Source organism: Toxorhynchites rutilus, chromosome 2, assembly GCF_029784135.1.
Source record: "Toxorhynchites rutilus septentrionalis strain SRP chromosome 2, ASM2978413v1, whole genome shotgun sequence".
NCBI lineage: Eukaryota > Metazoa > Arthropoda > Insecta > Diptera > Culicidae > Toxorhynchites > Toxorhynchites rutilus.
The window spans coordinates 221,823,194-221,841,950 of NC_073745.1; the positions used below are offsets into that span (position 1 = coordinate 221,823,194).

The following is an 18,757-nucleotide window of genomic DNA, read 5'->3' on the forward strand; positions in this document are numbered from 1 at the left end:
CTTTAAGTGAGAACTTTTTACCAAAACTTCACGAATTGTCACCAGAGAAACAATTAAATTCAAATATTGCTTCATTTGCATAAGCGATTTTGAGACATTTGAAGCTGTTCTAACTATTTCCCGCTTACCCCGGTCAGAGAGCTCCGATCTACGTGGAGCTCTCACTTTCTAACCGTATCCTTGAGGATTCGCCAAATAATTGAGCACTACCTGATGGGATTGTCCAATCCGACAAGTAAATTATCTGATACAATATTTTCTTCGTGAAATGCATCGATTTGTCTTTCTTCTCTCTCCGTGAGCACTTTTCCCTTCGGAATTTTCCAGATTTTGAATTGATCAAAACAACTAAAACAACGGAAAATGTAACTGGTCTTATAGAAACTTGACACTTGAAAAATACAAAAAAATTCTTTACGCTCAGCTTTTCACTTTTCTTTTTTTTTACAGAAGCATGATCCTGGCAGGGTAGCCCTAAGCTACGAAGAAGGTGGATGTACCGAAGGTGAAAAGCCTTTGAAGTAGCCTCATTAGAGATTAGTTTCCACTGGCAAGTGCAACAGTGACTTGAAGTACACAGGAATACCACAAACACCACTACTTCAGCACATTGATAAACTCTGACGAGATGTAATAAATGTTTTTACTACTGTTTACCCTCGTACCAAACAATGGCGGCAGAGATGCCACCTTTTTCGTAAAATAACAATCACAAGCTTAGAAATGATACTCGTTGGCAGTTATCAGTTACCGAGAGTCTCACTCACTCACTTAAAAACTTAAAACCGTCATTCACAATCGTTTTTTGGCTACCAACCCACGTGAATATTGAAGCGAGATAATAAGCCCAACTTGATTGTTTGAAATTCGTCAACAGCGCTTGTTTATCATTGATTAGTATATTTCAGTGCGTGATCGAAAATCTCAGAGGGCTAGTCTAGTTCAATACCGGTCTTTGCGGACAATACCTTCGGTGAACCTTTGACGACCTAAAATTGATAGAACGCGGTTAAGATGCTGCACTCCGAATAGATTATTTTGTGTTGAAGTTGCACAAAGATGGACGCGATTGAGAGCAGCAAGCTGAGGTGAGTTGCACGTGTTTCGAAGCTTTGTTATCACACGTGTTTGTATTGCAGCGATGGTGTCAATGCTCCGCTGTGGTTATTCTGGAAACGGAGGCGTTATATACTCGTTTTTATGACATTCTTCGGATTCTTCAATGTGTACTCACTCCGGGTGAACTTGAGTGTGGCGATTATCGCCATGACCGAGATTCGAGAGGTTCTGGATGCGAATGGCTTAGCAGGGTTTGTGAGTTTTGCAATCAATTTTTCCAAGATCAATGATGAAGTGATTGTTGTTTCCACAGGAACAAGACTTCGACTGGAGTTCTAGCTTGCAAGGTTATATACTGAGCGCATTTTTCTACGGATACCTCTTTACTCAAGTTCTAGGTGGTTATATATCTAGCAGGTTCGGTGGTACGAATGTAAGATATTGGATATATTTGCTCACTCGGTACAACTTTACCTACCATTGCGATTTCAGGTCTTCGGGGTTGGAATAGCTGGAACAGCTATCCTAACTCTTCTGACACCACTCGCTGCTTTGGGAGGATTTGGATGGTTGATAGCGATTCGTGTTTTGGAAGGTCTCCTCGAAGGCGTTACCTTCCCCTGCAGTCACGCATTCTGGTCGCAGTGGGCACCGCCAAGTGAGCGATCTCGGATGTCATCGATAGCCTTCTCCGGAGCGTTTGCTGGAACAGTCGTTACCATGCCTTTGAGTGGTGTTTTGGCTTCTAGCTGGGGATGGGAAAGCGTGTTTTATGTGTTTGGGACGATTGGATGCATTTGGTATTTGGCGTGGATTTTGGTTGTTAGAAACTCTCCGGAAGATGACAAGTATATTACGATAGAAGAGAAGAATTTCATTTTGGAAAGTTTGGGTAGAATCGAAGGAAGATTTGAATCTATAAAACACCCGTGGAAAAGTATGTTAACGTCGAAGGCAGTCATTGCAATGTGTTTAGCCAGCTTCACTGAAGATTGGGGCTATTATACCCTTCTTACCGGATTACCAACGTTCTTAAAAAGTGCAAGAAATTCATCAAAACAAGTTCAAAATACTAATATTTGTCACATTTCAGCCGTTCTTCATTTCGACCTACAATCATCCGGAGTTCTGTCAGCCCTGCCCTATCTTGCTATGGGAATCCTGCTGAGCAGTGCGGGATATCTAGCCGATTGGTTACAAATACAGGGTTGGTTAAGTACCACACAGGTGCGCAAATGTTTCACCTGTGGTGCCTTTCTCATCCAGCTGGTTTGTATTATAATTGGGGCCCTGTTTCTGATTCCGGTTCCAACTATGGTTTGCGTAACCATAGCCGTTGGTATGGGAGGATTTGCCTGGAATGGATACTTTGTGAATCCTTTGGATTTCTCACCGAGAAGTGCCGGGGTGCTGATGGGAATCGCTAACGGCTTTGCAACGATAGCAGGCGTTGTGAGTCCGCTGGTTAGTGGATATTTAACGCCCACTAACGGTGAAAACGAGTGGCGAGTGGTATTCTACATAACCGGTGGGGTTTATCTCTTCGGGACATTAGTCTACTGGTGTTGGGGCTCCGGAGACCCGCAACCATGGTCATTGGAGGCCACGAAAGGACGATGCAAGGAAGCGGAAGAATGTGAAAAACAATCATCGAAGTAAAACGTTTTATTAATGGCAAGATATACTCAATTTCTTCTCAAATTGCGTTAATGGCATCCCGAAACACATAGAGTTCATTTTGGCGACTCGTTAATTTCCTTCACCACTGGCTGCAGACTGGACAGATTGGTTTCTTTCCCATTCAACTTACAATACTCTTGGAACTGGAGCTGAAGTGCTCGATTATTCTGCTGCAGCTGGTCTCTACTTTCCTTCAATAAAATACTCATTGCCTGCACGCGATTCATTTTATCGAACAAGAATTCAAATTCAGGCGGACAATCAATACGAGAGTGTCCTTGATCAATGCGTCTCTGGAAATATTTTTCATCGTCTGGGCACTCATAGCTGGCACAGGTTTGAGCCAGGTTTAAAATGAGCTTCCCGCGTTCATGATGATGATCTAGATATTTTTTAACTTCATGCGCTTCACTCGACAGCACTTTCATCCTGTCCATATGGTAATCTTCCATTTTTTCCAACTGCCATTTTTTAGTATGGATCTTCTCCAAAAGTTTCTTTTTGGATAATCTACTTTTATTCTTCTTATGAGTGCCAGCTAATTCTACACTGGTGATTTGACCTCTCATATTGCGAATAGTTCTGTTAAGTGCTTTCATTTTACTGCGGTTGTCTACAATTATCCGTACAGAAGCTTTATCACATTCAAGCGTTTTCTGGTATAACAATCCTCTTTCCGTGTTGATAATAGTGTCATAGTAGTTATCGACGGTGAATTCAATTGCTCGACGGAGCTGTTCCATACGTTTAGCTAGTCTATCCCGGAGTCTCCCGCGACGTTCAATGTGCTATTTCGAGTAAAAACTAATTAAAATTCACAACAAATCCCTACCAAAGCACACAATCGACTAACCGTGTTAACGTTGTCATCGGTTTTCTTAATAAATTCGACCCGATCATCAACCAATCCCTGTTCCATCGCTTCTTCCAGAGAGATCAGAGCTCCCTCCATCTGTTGGGTGCATTCGTTCCCTTGGCCCTAATGGCAGAAGTGCGTTAAAAGAGAGGTTTTAGTTTTCCATTCTAATAATTATATATTTTCAAATGAACCTCCTTAATCTCGGTTTCTCGTCGGAACATAGTTAGTAGGGTTTGGCAGTCCTCGGTGTATTCATCGGATAAATTGGTTGTAAAGTATTTGTGAATGGCTGCAAAAGAGGGAACTTGTGATAACTGAATAAACAATCTTGGGATAAGTCCGACGAGCTACAATGTATTCAGATATCGCAATAATTGATTCGAAGATCATAATTGAGGGGCTTAGAGTGCAAGGGATGTAAGTGACTTGATCGATTTCTCTTCATCAACTTTTTATTTAGTTAGTAACTCAACTGTAAAATCGTTCCAATATGAGTTTGCTATACCATCCCATAGATGAGGTTCTGACCTTTCTTCAAGATTGTCAAATACAGCTGGGAATGAATTTGCAGCTAAGTTATGACCAAAAGAGAGAGTCGATGTAGAGAAATCGATCAAATCACTTACATCCCTTTCATTCTAAGCCCCTCAATTCATTGTCAGATTCTCGTAAACCCCTCATCTAAAAGTTGAGTACGAAATTATAGGCACACAATATTTCTGTATTCAATATGTTTTTTTTTCGTTCGACAAAGGACGGCGTTATTAGGCTTGGCATTCCATTTTTCTACGAATAATACTATTTTTGACCTAGGATTACGTCTTTCAGGAACATATTGGGGGTACAAATTTAAAAAACAAAAATCGATCAAATCGTGAAAAATTACCAATTACAATGGCTCATTACTCAGTCATCTCCTGATGGATTAACGAGATTTTTGCGTCAGTCGATTTGGCCACTCCAATGATTATAATAATATATTTTATGAAACCATCCAACAATTGAAAAATCTCAAGCAATATATCAATGAAAATTGCGTTCTGATTGGCCGATTCAAAAAAGCGATTTTTGCTCTCACATTCAGTGCACCTGCACTCTGTAGAAACTCGGATACCAGACTGTGTAATGAAATATAAGTTTGATATTAGAATTTCTGCTGATTTGCGTCGCATATGTTACATGTTTCTGAAAAATAAGATTTCAGTTTCATTTTTAGTTTCACGTTTTTTACAATTCTAACTTTCAAGTGCGGCATCATGAATAATTGTCAAAAGATATACAGAGTCTTCACCTTCAATTAGAGTGGTAACAAGATGGACTTCTGAATTCAGGAATGGCCGTACTAATTTGGAATACGATTCACGCAGTGGACGCATCAAAAGATGCATCAACACCAGATATTTTTGCAGAAATACTACGAAATTGAATTATCGTCGATAATTTGAGAGAAACATTTGAATTCTAGAATGATGTGACGCATATGTTACCAATGCACAATGGTCCAGGAGATGCAATTAGCAATTAGCAGAAATTAGCATCTAGAGCTCGACAGTTATTCTCTAGACAAAAATTGTCTTAGACAAAGTTCTTACATATGATAGAGCGCTCATTCCTATGTTATAAAAAATAGGGTGACCAAAATTTTCGATGAAATAAAAAATACAACTTTCTTATATTTATAGATAGAGGTAAACCTAGTTCGACAATTTTATGGTCCCAGTTATTTGAGATATCTTTGCAGAACAATTTATTTCTATCTATTGAAATAACCGATATAGAGCCTTTTTTCTAAGTTGCGTTAGGGTTACTATGAAAAAAAATTTTTTTTGCTCTTATTCTCATATTTCAAATTCTACATACAAACTGTCTTCGAAAGACTATTAGATCTTACTAATACGAATATTTTGCGATGAAGAACTTGTCAATATCTTGATATTATTGATATATTGATATTTCTTCCCAAAAAATACGCTCTTCTTCAATTGTTTTTCATTCTATCTGGGGCAAATATAAACAAAGTTTATTGACATAATTTGAAAGAGCATATGTCACTCTACTTGATGTGTGACTTTCAAAACTGTGTTATTTTTCGTGTTTGAGTAAATTAAAATTGAAATTATGAGTATTTGGGCATCATTAACTTTGTGTAGGTTTGAGATATTGGCAAGTTCTGCATCGCAAAATATTGGCATTGATAAGCTCTAAAAGTCGTACTAAGACAGTTTTGATGTAGAATTTGAAATGAAAAGTTAAAGCAAAAAAAATCATGGTCACCCTAATGCAACTTAGAAAAAAAGCGCTAAATCGATTATATTAAAGACAGAAAAAAGTTTTGTTTTACAAAGTTGTTAGAAATAATTGAGGCTACAACAAAGTCAAGTATACTCTTTCAAATGCCGTCAACGAACATTTTTTTATGTTGGCCCCAAAAAGAATGACAAGCGAATGAAGAGAGCGTGTTTTTTGAGAAGAAATATCAATAACTTTGTGTAGAGTTGAGATATTTGACAAGTTCTGCATCGCAAAATGTTCGTCTTAGTAAGCTCTAAAAGTCTTCTGAAGACAGTTTGCAAAATTTGCAATATGAAAGTTAGTGCAAAAAAACCGTTTTTTTATGGTGACCCTAACGCAACTTAGAAAAAAGCGCTATATCGGTTATTTGGAGAGATAGAGAAAAAACTTTGTTCAAAAAAGTTTTCTTAAATAACTGGGGCTATAACATTGTAGAACTATGTTTACCTCTATCTATAAAGATAAGAAAGTTAGAATTTTTATTTCATCGTAAATGTTGGTCACCCTATTTTTGACAACATCAAAATAAGCGCTCTATCACATGCAACAACTTTGTCGAAGACAGTTTTTGTCTAGAGAATAACTGTCGAGATCTAGATGCTAATTTCCACCTAAATGCACCTCCTGGACCATTGCACAATGGTCCAGAAGATGCATTTAAGTGGAAGTTAGCATTTAGAGCTTGACAGTCATTCTCTAGACAAAAACTGTCTTAGACAAAGTTGTTACTCATGACAGATGTCAACAATAGAATGACCAAAATTTTCGATGAAATAAAAAATCTAACTTTCTTATCTTTATAGATAGAGGTGAATATAGCTCGACAATGTTGTAGCTCCAATTATTTGAGACATCTTTGAAGAACAAAGTTTTTCTCTTTCTCTTGAAATAATCGATATTTCAAATTCTACATCAAAACTGTGTTCGTACGACTTCTAGAGCTTATCGTACCAACATTTTGCGATGAAGAACATGTTTGTATCTTAATCCTACTCAAAGTTATTGATGGTTTTTTACCCAAAAACTCATGATTTGAATTTTAATTTACTCAAACACAAAAAATAACATAGTTTTGAAAATCACACATCATGTAGAGTGAAATATGCTATTTCAAATGCCGCCAATTAACTTTGTTTATATTTGCCCCAGAAAGAATGACAAACAAATGAAAATAGCATGTTTTTTGGGAATAAATATCAATAACTTTGAGTAAAGTTGAGATATTGACAATTTCTGCATCGAAAAATGTTTGTATTAGTAAGCTCTAAAAGTCTTTCGAAGACAATTCGTATGTAAAATTTGAAACATAAAAGTTAGAGCAAAAAAACAGTTTTTTTTCATGGTGACCCTAACGCAACTTAGAAAAAAAGCGCTATATTGGTTATTTCAAGAGATAGAAAAAACTTTGTTCTACAAAGATGTCTCAAATAACTGGGACTACAACATTGTCGAACTATGTTTACCTCTATCTATAAAGATAAGAAAGTTAGATTCTTTATTTCATCAAAAATTTTGGTCACCCTCTTTTTGATAACATGAAAATAAGTGCTCTATCATATGTAACAACTTTGTCTAAGACAGTTTTTGTCTAGAGAATATCTGTCGAGCTCTAAATGCTAATTTCCACTCAAATGCATTTCCTGAACCATTGTGTATTGTGCAATGGAACAAAAACATATTCGAAGAATACATGGTGAATGGAGTTTTTGTTCGTATTTTCTCCACTATAGATGAGATTTATGTCTACTACCATGATCCTGAACTAAAACAAAAACCTAGCGTTTGGTTTTGAGCTTGGTACTTTAGTTTCAGAGCGAGTTAGGGTCCAGAAATCGCCTGAAAAAGGTTCGGGAATGGAAAAGAAATTTTGCTCGTGTATCAAAGCAATTCTATCTCGGGATTGGTTAAAGGTACAAAAAATGTTTGTACATCGAAATGTTCTTTCCAGTAAAAATATTCCGCTACAGTTTTGATAAATTTTTGTACTTGGCCATTCCACGATCTCTTCATGTCTACAGCATACGAGTTACTTTGGCAACCTTCTTCAATTTCCGCTGGACAATCTATTTATTTGTTTATTTATTTTTTTATTGTCGTCAATCTATTGTAGACCGATGCATTCTTAATACTACTTGAAACTACTTACTTAAAACTGAAGAAAGCTGGCTGGATAATTTATCCGTTTAATTCAAAAGACCAGCGTAGACTAAATATGCTGCCCAAATATTACAGTGAAATTTAACTATATCTCGTTCTATTCAGATAGTCTTTAAACATTGACATTGACATGATAACATCAATTATTTCACTGTGTTCGTTACAAAGGCTCATCATATGATTATAAGGACTATGTTTGGCATAATTCGGCATAATTTGGCGTTCTTCGGTAATCTATGTAGAAAATGTTAGGGTTTCTCAGGTACCTAATGGGTGCGTAAAAAATTGGTTTCCTAATATTTCGTGCGAGTCCACTCGTTGTGATGTGATATCGATAATAAATAGAATCATGGCAGTGTTCGACGTTCCGTTTAAGCTTTTCATATTGATTAGCATGCAGCGTGCTTCATGTGTACAACCAAAGTTAATTTTTAGCACATGTTCTCGCATCCCGATTTATTACATTAAATGAGCTGAAAAATAACAGAAAATGTTCTACTCCCCAATACATGTATATCAATTGTATAATATATATGCTAGAGCCAATATGAGCGAGCGAAACAGGAGACACATTTAAATGAAAGCATATGAAAGCTTTTCGTATAGTTTGTCAAATACACGGCCCAGACAGAGAAAGATATATTTTCGTTCATGTTCTTTTCTATCCTCTTAGAAAACACTTTCCAACTTCATTTTAAGTTGAGGTGTAATATTATCACGCATCTATATAACAGCACTGGCAGCTATATGAATTGCGTGGTCGTGTGGAATAACTTTGCATTCCAGCCGACATTGGTTCGATCCCCGTTGACGTCGTTTGGACTTTTTTTCGGCACAATTCCAAATGAAATGAGAAAAGAAAACAGAAAGAGATGTCTGCTCGCATACAAACAAACTATTTTTAAGCTTTTAAAACAGCCCATTATTTGCGCATTTGACCTTCCAGCACACTAAATGACATCATTTCTGCCAAAGATGAAATGTTTTCTGCCAACGCTAGTTTAGGTGTAGATGATATAAAGATCAGCCTAGTTTACGAAGTGCAAATAATAAAAATTGTTTTTGTACAGATTCAATTCTGTGTGAAGTTATGTAGGGGGACCATACAATACTACAGTATTCGAAAATTGATCTGACGTATGTAACGTACAATGTTTTTATTGTGTACGGATTCTGTAAAATGTTAGCTCAAGCGTTTTATGAAGCTCAACATATTATTTGCTCCATGGATGATTGTATTATAATGATTAACGAAGGTTAGTTTCGATTCTAATACCACGCCTAAGTCGCATACTCGTTGCCATCTATTGATGGGTTCGTGTTCTTCTTCTTGTAAAAAAGTTTCCTAACATTGAGCTGTAATAAACTTTTAGTGCACCAATTATAAAAGATGTCAACTTTTTTAATATTTGAAAGTCTTCTTTGTTCTTTATTTCCATATACAGCTTCATATCATTTGCGTAGATGAGAGCTTTCACACTGTTAGGAAAAACGCAAACGTCATTACCAAATAAAATGAGCAAAAGTGGTCCCAACTGAGGGCCTTGAGGAACTCCGAATGTAAAAAATATTAGTTTTGAAATTTTACCATTGAATCTTACTATTTGAATGCAATCCATCAAGTTTTTAAGTTGTAATCTTCAAAGGCGTTTTTAACAGTTGAGTTGAGCTATTCGCAAATATTCAGATATTTTTCGAGATTAGTGTCAGATTTGTATTTCTTATAAATTTTATGTGCCTTCTGTTTTCTTTTATTTTTTAGATTCTTAATGTTTTGTTTAAATCAAATCGGATATTTTATGTTCATGTATCTTTTTTTTCGTATTCGATAGTTGTGTAGAAAGCTTATTTTTTCCAGGGTAGTGTTAATGATTCAGTCACACAGAAATCTTCGGTCATATTTGTCGACAAGAAATCCAAGGAGCATTTCTGTCGATTATAAACATTGTTTATTTGTTTCAAACCAATACTAACTATGTTATCAAAAATAAATTGCAGAGTCTTATTATCACCAACAGGTAATTATAAAATAAACAGTGATTCCGGATTTTAATAGAATCGAACCTTATTTACAACATGATCAAATCATAAACATAAATTATTATTATAATTTTTGGCACTAGTTGGGTCAAAGACTTCGAGGGAAACAATTTGGTTACAAAAATGGTACTTTCGTATTAGCGTCACCGGAGCCGAAATACAATAGATAGCAATTACTGAACCGGGCAAACGTATGCCGTCCGACGCTCGCTGACGCTCGGTCGGACCTAACTAAAGGATCGTCTCCTATGTTTCAAACTGACCGGGCAATCGATGGAACACAGGTTTGTTTGCGAAAGGCCGCCGCTTCCGACGGTGACGCTAATACGAAAGTACCCAAAAAACATTAGTGACAATAGAATTATGTCCGAGACACGACCGCTTAGTTAACGTGGGATTGCCTTAGGCACTTATTTCGGATATGTTTGAAAAATTCCACTATTAAACTTTTCGTTAATAATTTGGCGGCCTTGAAAAGGATCATTTAGTTAGATTGTTGATTATTGTTTGTTTACTACACTAGTGAAACAATGGAGCAATGATGGCAGAAGGGTGGATGTTAGTCGTTGGATGATGTATACCGTAATAGAAGAGTGATATAAGATATGCTAGAAACTGCCCTCTGTGACCCTGAACAAGATGGCTCCACAGTTCTATATGGATAAAACAATTCCGATAATATAAGTTTGTAAAATAAAAAAATATATGGAGAATGAATGAATGAAACCCAAGCCAATCGGGATTTCCCTGTTATGGTCATTGAGGCATGTTGTCGCGCTGCACTCTTGCAGCACATTCGGGAGGCCGTGGATGAGGAAGAGGAAATGTTCTAGAAGTGTTGGTATTGGATATATTAGTGCTCAGCTTTGGGTTGTTATGTATTTTGGGGAAAAGTGGACGTTTATGGTTTTTCCCTATGAAGGTTATGTTATAAATGAAGTATAGACGGAAATGTCAACGTTTGGGTAAATTATTGTGTTCTAGTTGAAAAAGGAATTTAGGTAAAGGTTGGTGAGTATTTTGAATAGGGTTTTTATATTTGGGACAGATGGTATGCCACAACTGTCTATTTTAGCTCAAATCAGACAATCCATTCTCGAATGATGCGCGAATAAACATTTGTAACGATTGATTTTGATATTCGAAGATTTAAATAGTTTGTTTCAGCTTTGAATCTATTTCCAGCAGAACTTCAGCCAGAAAGTGTTACACTTATATTGAACGTTTCGCAATGCATGATCGGTTATTATAGTTGAAATTCGCGAAGCAACCAATATGTCGAATCATATACACTCAACCCAGCTGTTTCCGCTCCGATGCACGCTCATGCTATTCGTGGTTATATTGCGTGTCCGAATATTGTCACATTGTCCCCCTTATTCCACGCCGCACCGAAGTTGCTAAAGAAGATTGATTCAAGATGTATCCCTGGTTTGGCATGAACAATACAAAGACTAACCATTACGTTGTAATATTCTCCTTCTCCCTGCTCTGTATTTTGAGCGAGCGATTAACGGGTGACTAATTTACACAGCAGGCTAAGTTCATGTTCATTCCGTCATGATTTCAAGTAATAATCGTTCCCATGGAACCCCTAGCACTTGTAGGCAACTTAGTCAAATTAACTCTCTGCACTGCTCGCTGTCTATAGTAACACCAAAACACTGGAGGTTCAGGTTTTGAATTAAAGAGACTTTAAACTCTGAGAGTTCATTGGTCTCTTCTTCTTCTTCAATGGCACTAACGTTCCTAGAGGAACTTCGCCGTCTCAACGTAGTATTACTTGCGTCATTTTTATTAGTACTTAGTTGAGATTTCTATGCCAAATAACACGCCTTGAATGCATTCTGAGTGGCAAGCTCTAGAATACGCGTGATCACAGTGCAAGTCGGAGGAAATTTCTTTGACGAAAAATTCCCCCGACCAGAACGGGAATCGAACCCGAACCCCCGGCATGTTAGTTATGACGCTAACCACTCGGCCACGGGAGCACATTGGTCTCTAAAAAGCACTAAAATCGCGGAAAGCGGCTTTTATATTTGTTGCACTGGTACAACTAATCGTTACTTGCTCCTTTTAGACGGCTAAGCTTGGGGAGCGCCAGTTGGACCAATCACAACATGGGAATTGGCGCAGCAGAAATCAAACCAAACGCATGTTTTATTGCACAGTCTCGTATGCGTTCGTTAGTTTCATAAAATATATGATTTGCTTCATAGGATAAAATATATAATTTGCTTCATAGGAATTTTTTTCCTTCATATTTCTGTAGTTTAGGCATTCAAGCATATGCCCCAGAAAGGTGATATCGAAAATCTCATTATTTTCCGAGTTGCAGCCATTTCAGCGATGGGTATTCAAGCTAGTACGGCCATAACAATGAACTTCAAACGCAAGGTTCACGCGATAGCGGCATCTTTACGGATTCAGAATCTGTTCGAGTTTTTTGTTTCAGATAACCAGAAGGGCTGGAATTGCCATGGCACAACTTTTGTTTAACCCTCTCACTTCATCAGCTCTTATCTATTCTAGTTATGAATATTTTTTCATCGTTTAATTTTTGTTTTATTGTCAAAATATAGATGAACAAATAATGATATAATGGATGGTAAAAATATTCCTGGTTTAATTTTTACGGAGCTCGGAAAAACGTCCGAAATTCGTGTCTCTACACTAGAATACCCCCTTAAGGAGTGCCCAAATAAATTGATGCAAACTCGTAAATCCATCAAGAAACTACTGAGCAATAGCGCTTGAAATTGAATAATTTTAGTGAAGCGAAAGTCATCGAAAGGCTTAAACTCATCTAAATGTTTAAATTTGCAGTCGATCACGATACAGGACGGAATTTGTATCAGCGACTGAACCCTTCTTGTATACTGATTAGCAACGAAAAATCAGAAATTGGTGAAATATAGACAAAAGTTACCTAGACAATACTCGACCAGCCGCCTGACTTGTTGCGATCTTCTTGAGTAGATAGTATACATCTCGTCCCGATCCTGCATTAATCTCTCAATACACGCGTTCTTTCTATCAATCAATACCTGAAAATGCTGTTTCATTTGAAGCATTTCTTCATGAAGCTCTTCATATTTGACATCCGAACACATCTGCTCCCAATCCTGGAATACACGTTTTTCCGTTTCCAGGGAGAAATTTTGCTCCCTTTTCAAATGATCCTGAAATCAGGGTATTTTTTCGCTTCGATAGTATCTTAACAAAAATCTCGAAAACATTCAAGTTCGATTATTTACCCGCACATGTTTTTTCTGCCTCTCTGCGGCTGCCGCTCGTTTCGCTTGACGTTTCTGTTGCTTCCGGAGCTTTTTCAGCTCGAGAGCCGTCGGCTGTTCCGCAGCAGACTTCTCAGCTTGCATTTTGCCGTTTGACAGTCTAGAAATTGAAAATTTCATTTCTTTACATCGTTCACTGCTTGCTGAGTGCGCGGAAGAACGGTTTTCCAATAGCTTAAAACCTTAGAAACTTAAAACCAACGTCCAGCGACGATTGATGATATTGTGAATGGAAACTCTTCTTATTCTTCGATGGCACAAACGCTCCTAGAGGAACTTCGCCGTCTCAACGTAGTATTGTTCGCGCCATTTTTATTAGTAGGGGAGATGGGGGGAAATGGACATGTTAAGAATAACTTCAATTATAGCTTTGGAAACTCATGTTTCTCAAAACAAAGTGTTTTTCAATGTTTTTACTGAAATAGAAACCGACCGAAAAGTGCAACATTTTTTTCGATGCGGGTAATATGGACATATAGTGGGGGTAATATGGACAGGTTTGTAATATATGAAGTGTAGAGGTTTATCGATCACGAGAGGAATAATTTTATTCAGCCATGGTCTGTACTAATCACGAATTTCCGTTAAATGATGAAAAAATCGAATTATTCCATTCAAACGAGTAGGTCGTTTCAAAAAGATTATGCGAGTTTATTTAAGTCACGCTTACTTGTAGATCACCCACACTGATCGAATCAGACACTCGAAATGGATCGAATCGATCAAGATCTTAGTAGTCCTCGAATATTCTTGATTAACGGATACCCAAAGAATAAGATCAAAACCGGATGTAGAGATAGGAATTAAAAAGGAGATTCTAGAAAATTCGGAAGGTTTCGCAATCGGAAAGAATACCACAATCGATCTTTCCATTCTGAGCCGCTGAGCGATACAGATCAAGAAGTGAAAAGTGCGATTTGAATGTTTTTCTTTTTAAGGTACAATAGAAAAGAGATTCCAAGTGTTTCGAGTATTAAAGTTTTATTATTCCAGATATTTTCGGAGTGATTTGAATAAATTTTAAAAAACGTGAGTTGTGCGATTATTCAAATCAATGTAAAATAAGTTTATCGTGGACGATTTTAAGAATAGCTTCTGTTAAACGTGTTTGTTTTTTTATTAGGACAATTGTACATTTAAGTACAATTTGTTATAATAGTTAATAGAGAGTGCAGCAGTGTGCTGCGTGTTGTAACGGGTGTTAAATAAAAAATGAGAATTTTATCAATCACATATAAATTATTTTTTTTTTCATCGATTTCAGTATTTTTTATTGATAACATAATGTATTTTCTTCAAAAAACTGTCAGTGAATGTTTGAATAAGGGCCGTGGTCTGCTGTTCGACGCAACTTTGTCGCGATGCTCTCACAAGAACGTTGTACGGCACTTACGTCCATTTTCCGGATACAATTCCGCATTCTTGTAGTCAGTTGCTTCGTGTCCTTGGCCCTCCAATTGTTTTTATACACTAGGGCACTGAGTGAGCCAAATAAATCCTCTATTAGGCGGCACTGGGGCAAGTTTGTTGGGTTACGATCTTTCGGCACGAACGGTATCTTTTTCTCCTCAAGATACGCCAGCGTCTTCTTGGCGTAATGGGAAGACGCCTTGTCCGGCCAGAAGACGTTCTTCCCATCCGCGTGATGCTCGTTCAGGAACGGCAGCAGGATTTTATCGAGGCACTCTTCTCGATAGATTTGTTGGTTGATAACCAGACCGCTCGGCTTAAACCAAGGCTTTGAAATGCCCCGGTCGGAAATGGCGATGTACAACATAACCTTTTTTCAAACTTGTGCTTGAATTTGTATTTCACTTCAGGCGGTGTGGATGACTTGTCGTTGGAGTAGTAATTATCATTTCCTGGAATATGCGTTTCGGACAGTGGAAAATAGCTTTCGTCGTCCAGAACGAAAGACGTCCCGCGGTATTTTTTGGTCATCCACCGACACTGTGATTTAACCGTCTCAATCTGCTCCTCCGTGTACTCCGGCGACCTCGTCTTCTTCCTGCAGACGATTCCTTACATCTTGAGGGTCCGATGGATCAATACGTGGGAGCAGCCATATTTCCGACCGGCGTCACGCAGGCTGGTTACGTCCTTGTTGTCAAACAGCTTCTTTAACGATGTCTTCCTCTGCTTCGTCATTATCGTCACCGGACGACCACTTCCGACCTTCCGCTCTACGTTCAGGGAACCCAGGATACGATATACCGTACTGACAGGTACATTTTCTTCTTTAAAATATGCTACCGTGAACTTTTTTCTTCGCTGGAAATGCGTTTCGTGGAACCGTACAACGTTCTTATGAGAGCATCGCGACAAAGTTGCGTCGAACAACAGACCACGGCCCTTACTCAAACATTCACTGACATTTTTTTGAAGAAAATACATTATGTTATTAATAAAAAATACTGAAATCGATGAAAAAGAAAAAAAATTATATGTGATTGAAAAAATTCTCATTTTTTATTTAACACCCGTTATATAAATTCCTAAGAGTGAGTACCCTGAAAAATCTATTCGTGAAAGCACGCACCACCACCACCTTTACACAGAACACCAAATTAGTAGGGACACCACACTGTATTTAGTAGGGATGTTACAATTGAGGTAACCACACAAAACAGAATGACGTCACAAACTAAGATTTGTTGAGAATTAGGAATTAGGAATTTGACGAAAATAAGAACAAAACCATAAGAAAATTTCTGGAAAATTTGTCTAATTTTTTCCTTTAATTAAAGTTAAGATCGAATTTTTAAATTGGATTTATTTAAATTCTTGGCTAGAAAGAAAAGATCGGTTTTCAAATTGGGATAGAGAAACCTTTCAGATTTCGTCAAGATATTTTCTTTTTTTGAGTGTTGGAGAAACAAATCGAAGGAGGATACTGTAGCGAGGCCTACGGTACACGCTAGTCCGGGCAACCACTTATCCGAATGGCGCAAAAGTCGGTGATTTTTAAAGGCCCGCACAGTACCCCCCTTACACCACCTAGGAGCGATATCGTGCTTTTCAGCTGTAAAGTCTGCTTCATTTAATATTGGAACAAATTCTTTTACTCATTGTGGCGCTCCTAGTGGACGGATTTGGAAACTTTTTTCACCCACGTGTCGGGAAATTCATTACCTTTCACCATGTATTTATGTCATAACACCAAACGATAGCATTTTGTAAACAACCGCCATGGAAGCCGAACGGAGAGATAAAATTGTGCACAGTTTTCTTGAAAATCCATTGTTGTCGGCATCTAAGCTAGCTAAACAGCTTAAAATGCCCAGAAATACCGTATGGCGTGTTATCAAGCAGTACAAGGAAACATTGACGACGGCTCGAAAGCCGCATTCGAAGCGTCGGAGTGGAACTGTCGACCGGAAACTGCGTGGGAAAGTCATCAAGGCCGTCAAGAGGAATCCCAATCTTTCAGACCGCGATTTGGCCAATAAGTTCCAGGCCGCTCACAGTACGGTGCGACGAATTCGTCTCCGGGAAGGAATAAGGTCATTCCGAGCCAGCAAACAGCCAAATCGGACCCTGAAGCAGAACAATGTGGCCAGAATCCGTGCTCGAAAGCTGTACGACCAAGTGCTGACCAAGTTCGACGGATGTATTCTGATGGACGATGAGACCTACGTGAAGGCGGACTTTGGGCAAATCCCAGGTCAAAAATTTTATTTGGCGACGGCTCGGGGGGAAGTACCTGCAAAATTTAAGTTCGTGTTTGCGGATAAATTCGCCCGCAAGTACATGATTTGGCAGGGGATATGCAGTTGTGGACAGAAAACCAAAGTCTTTCTCACTGACAAGACAATGACATCAGAAGTCTACAAAAAAGAGTGCCTACAGAAACGGATTCTGCCGTTTATTCGTGCCCACGACCGTCCAGTAATGTTTTGGCCGGACCTCGCAAGCTGCCATTACAGCAAAACGGTTATGGAATGGTACTCAACGAACGGGGTCAGCGTAATACCGAAGGACCTCAACCCCCCAAACTGTCCCCAGTTCCGGCCGATAGAGAAATACTGGGCAATCACGAAGCGGAGGCTTAAGGCAAAGGGAAAACTTGTTAGGAACATGACTCAAATGAAGAACTGGTGGAATCAAATCGCCAAAACGGTGGACGAAAAGGGTGTGCGCCGCCTAATGTGCCGTAGTACGGGAAAAGTACGAGAATTTCTTCGAAACAGCAATGAATAATTTTTTTGTATTGTATGAAAAACAAATTATGAATTCGTTAATAAATGACTGAACTACACGCAATTGTTTGTGTTCCAATATTAAATGAAGCAGACTTTATAAACGAACAGACTATCAACTATTTTTGGTTCCAGTCAGCTTCTAAATAGTCTACATTTGACGATTCTAATATCGCTTATCTGTTAACTCACAAACCGAAATATAACCATCAACGAATTGAATATTGATTTTAAACCACTCAAAATCCTTAATATCGAAGCAGCTAAAATTGCATCCACACGCGAAATTATGTATGATTTTCGGTTTTTGTTTCTTTTTTTTCACTTTTGATCAGTATCCATTGCCATAGAGTGGCTTGAATATTATAGAATATCATGTAGAAGGTGTTCTCATTACCAGAGATCTGAAATTCAAAATGTAACTATACAAATCAACCACCTGTCCATATTACTCCCACTGCCCGTATTACCCGCGGCTCCCCTACCTACTTATTTGAGATTTATATGCCAAATAACACGCCTTGAATATGTTTTCTAAGGAACAAGCTCAAGAAAAAATTCTGAAAGGAGATCGAACTCAATGCCCCGGAATGAGTAGTGTGACGCCAACAACTCGACCACGGGAGCCACGTTTCTGAAAACACCTTCTTGCTAATAATAATCAATCAAATCATCTTACCATAAAATGCTGAATTTGAGCATACGCCAATTCGTCCCGACCGCTTTGCATGGCAATATTTTTGTCACTTAATCATCATCATAAGCATAGTGCGACGACTGTCATTAGTTATTAGCTGTCTTCATTCTGTCATATTTTCTGTTAAAAGTTAGTCCACGTAACGGAGAAACATGTTATTTGCAAGTGGATGACAAATTTTGCACGAGAATTATGTCTGAAAATAAGCTGATATTCTAATGTCGAGTTTCGGTAGAAGTATTGAAATTTTATAGTAAAAAATAATTTCAAAGGGTAGATTAGAAGATCAATCAATGAACAGTTCTGCGATTGGACCCATGAACGTGCACTTAGTAAGAAAACGTGGATGTGATAAAGAAAAATAAATTTTGGACGGGACGAAGTTTGCCGGGTCAGCTAGTGACAAATAAAAAAGAAACATGCTCCCATAAAGATGTAACTTAAAAGTAAGGATAGTATTTATTCTTAATGAAATGAG

At 38.0% G+C, this 18,757-nt stretch overlaps 2 protein-coding genes across 2 annotated transcripts; one reads left to right on the forward strand and one right to left on the reverse strand.

Annotated features, from left to right (window-relative positions):
* Window positions 1-462: 462 nt before the first annotated feature.
* LOC129769026 (sialin-like) lies at window positions 463-2,856 on the forward strand. Its single transcript, XM_055771020.1, has 5 exons — window positions 463-1,088; window positions 1,140-1,314; window positions 1,373-1,492; window positions 1,552-2,098; window positions 2,153-2,856. Exons 1-5 carry the CDS (start codon window positions 1,060-1,062, stop codon window positions 2,716-2,718), a joined length of 1,437 nt encoding a protein of 478 aa, XP_055626995.1. The 5' UTR covers window positions 463-1,059; the 3' UTR covers window positions 2,719-2,856.
* Window positions 2,744-13,495, reverse strand: LOC129769027 (uncharacterized). Its single transcript, XM_055771021.1, has 5 exons — window positions 13,345-13,495; window positions 13,017-13,269; window positions 3,790-3,887; window positions 3,593-3,718; window positions 2,744-3,527 (listed from the first exon to the last, which is right to left on the reverse strand). The coding sequence occupies exons 1-5, from the start codon at window positions 13,465-13,467 to the stop codon at window positions 2,793-2,795; spliced, it is 1,335 nt and encodes a 444-aa protein (XP_055626996.1). The 5' UTR covers window positions 13,468-13,495; the 3' UTR covers window positions 2,744-2,792.
* Between the last annotated feature and the right edge of the window lie 5,262 nt (window positions 13,496-18,757).

Coding starts and splice junctions, on each gene's coding strand:
- LOC129769026 (XM_055771020.1), top strand. CDS start 1,060: ATGGACGCGATTGAGAGCAGCAAGCTGAG. Junction 1,089..1,139: donor ATTGAGAGCAGCAAGCTGAG/GTGAGTTGCACG, acceptor TTTGTATTGCAG/CGATGGTGTCAATGCTCCGC. Junction 2,099..2,152: donor ATTACCAACGTTCTTAAAAA/GTGCAAGAAATT, acceptor GTCACATTTCAG/CCGTTCTTCATTTCGACCTA.
- LOC129769027 (XM_055771021.1), bottom strand. CDS start 13,467: ATGCAAGCTGAGAAGTCTGCTGCGGAACAGCCGACGGCTCTCGAGCTG. Junction 13,270..13,344: donor GGCAGAAAAAACATGTGCGG/GTAAATAATCGA, acceptor CCCTGATTTCAG/GATCATTTGAAAAGGGAGCA. Junction 3,888..13,016: donor GCTGGTCGAGTATTGTCTAG/GTAACTTTTGTC, acceptor CCTCTTTTGCAG/CCATTCACAAATACTTTACA.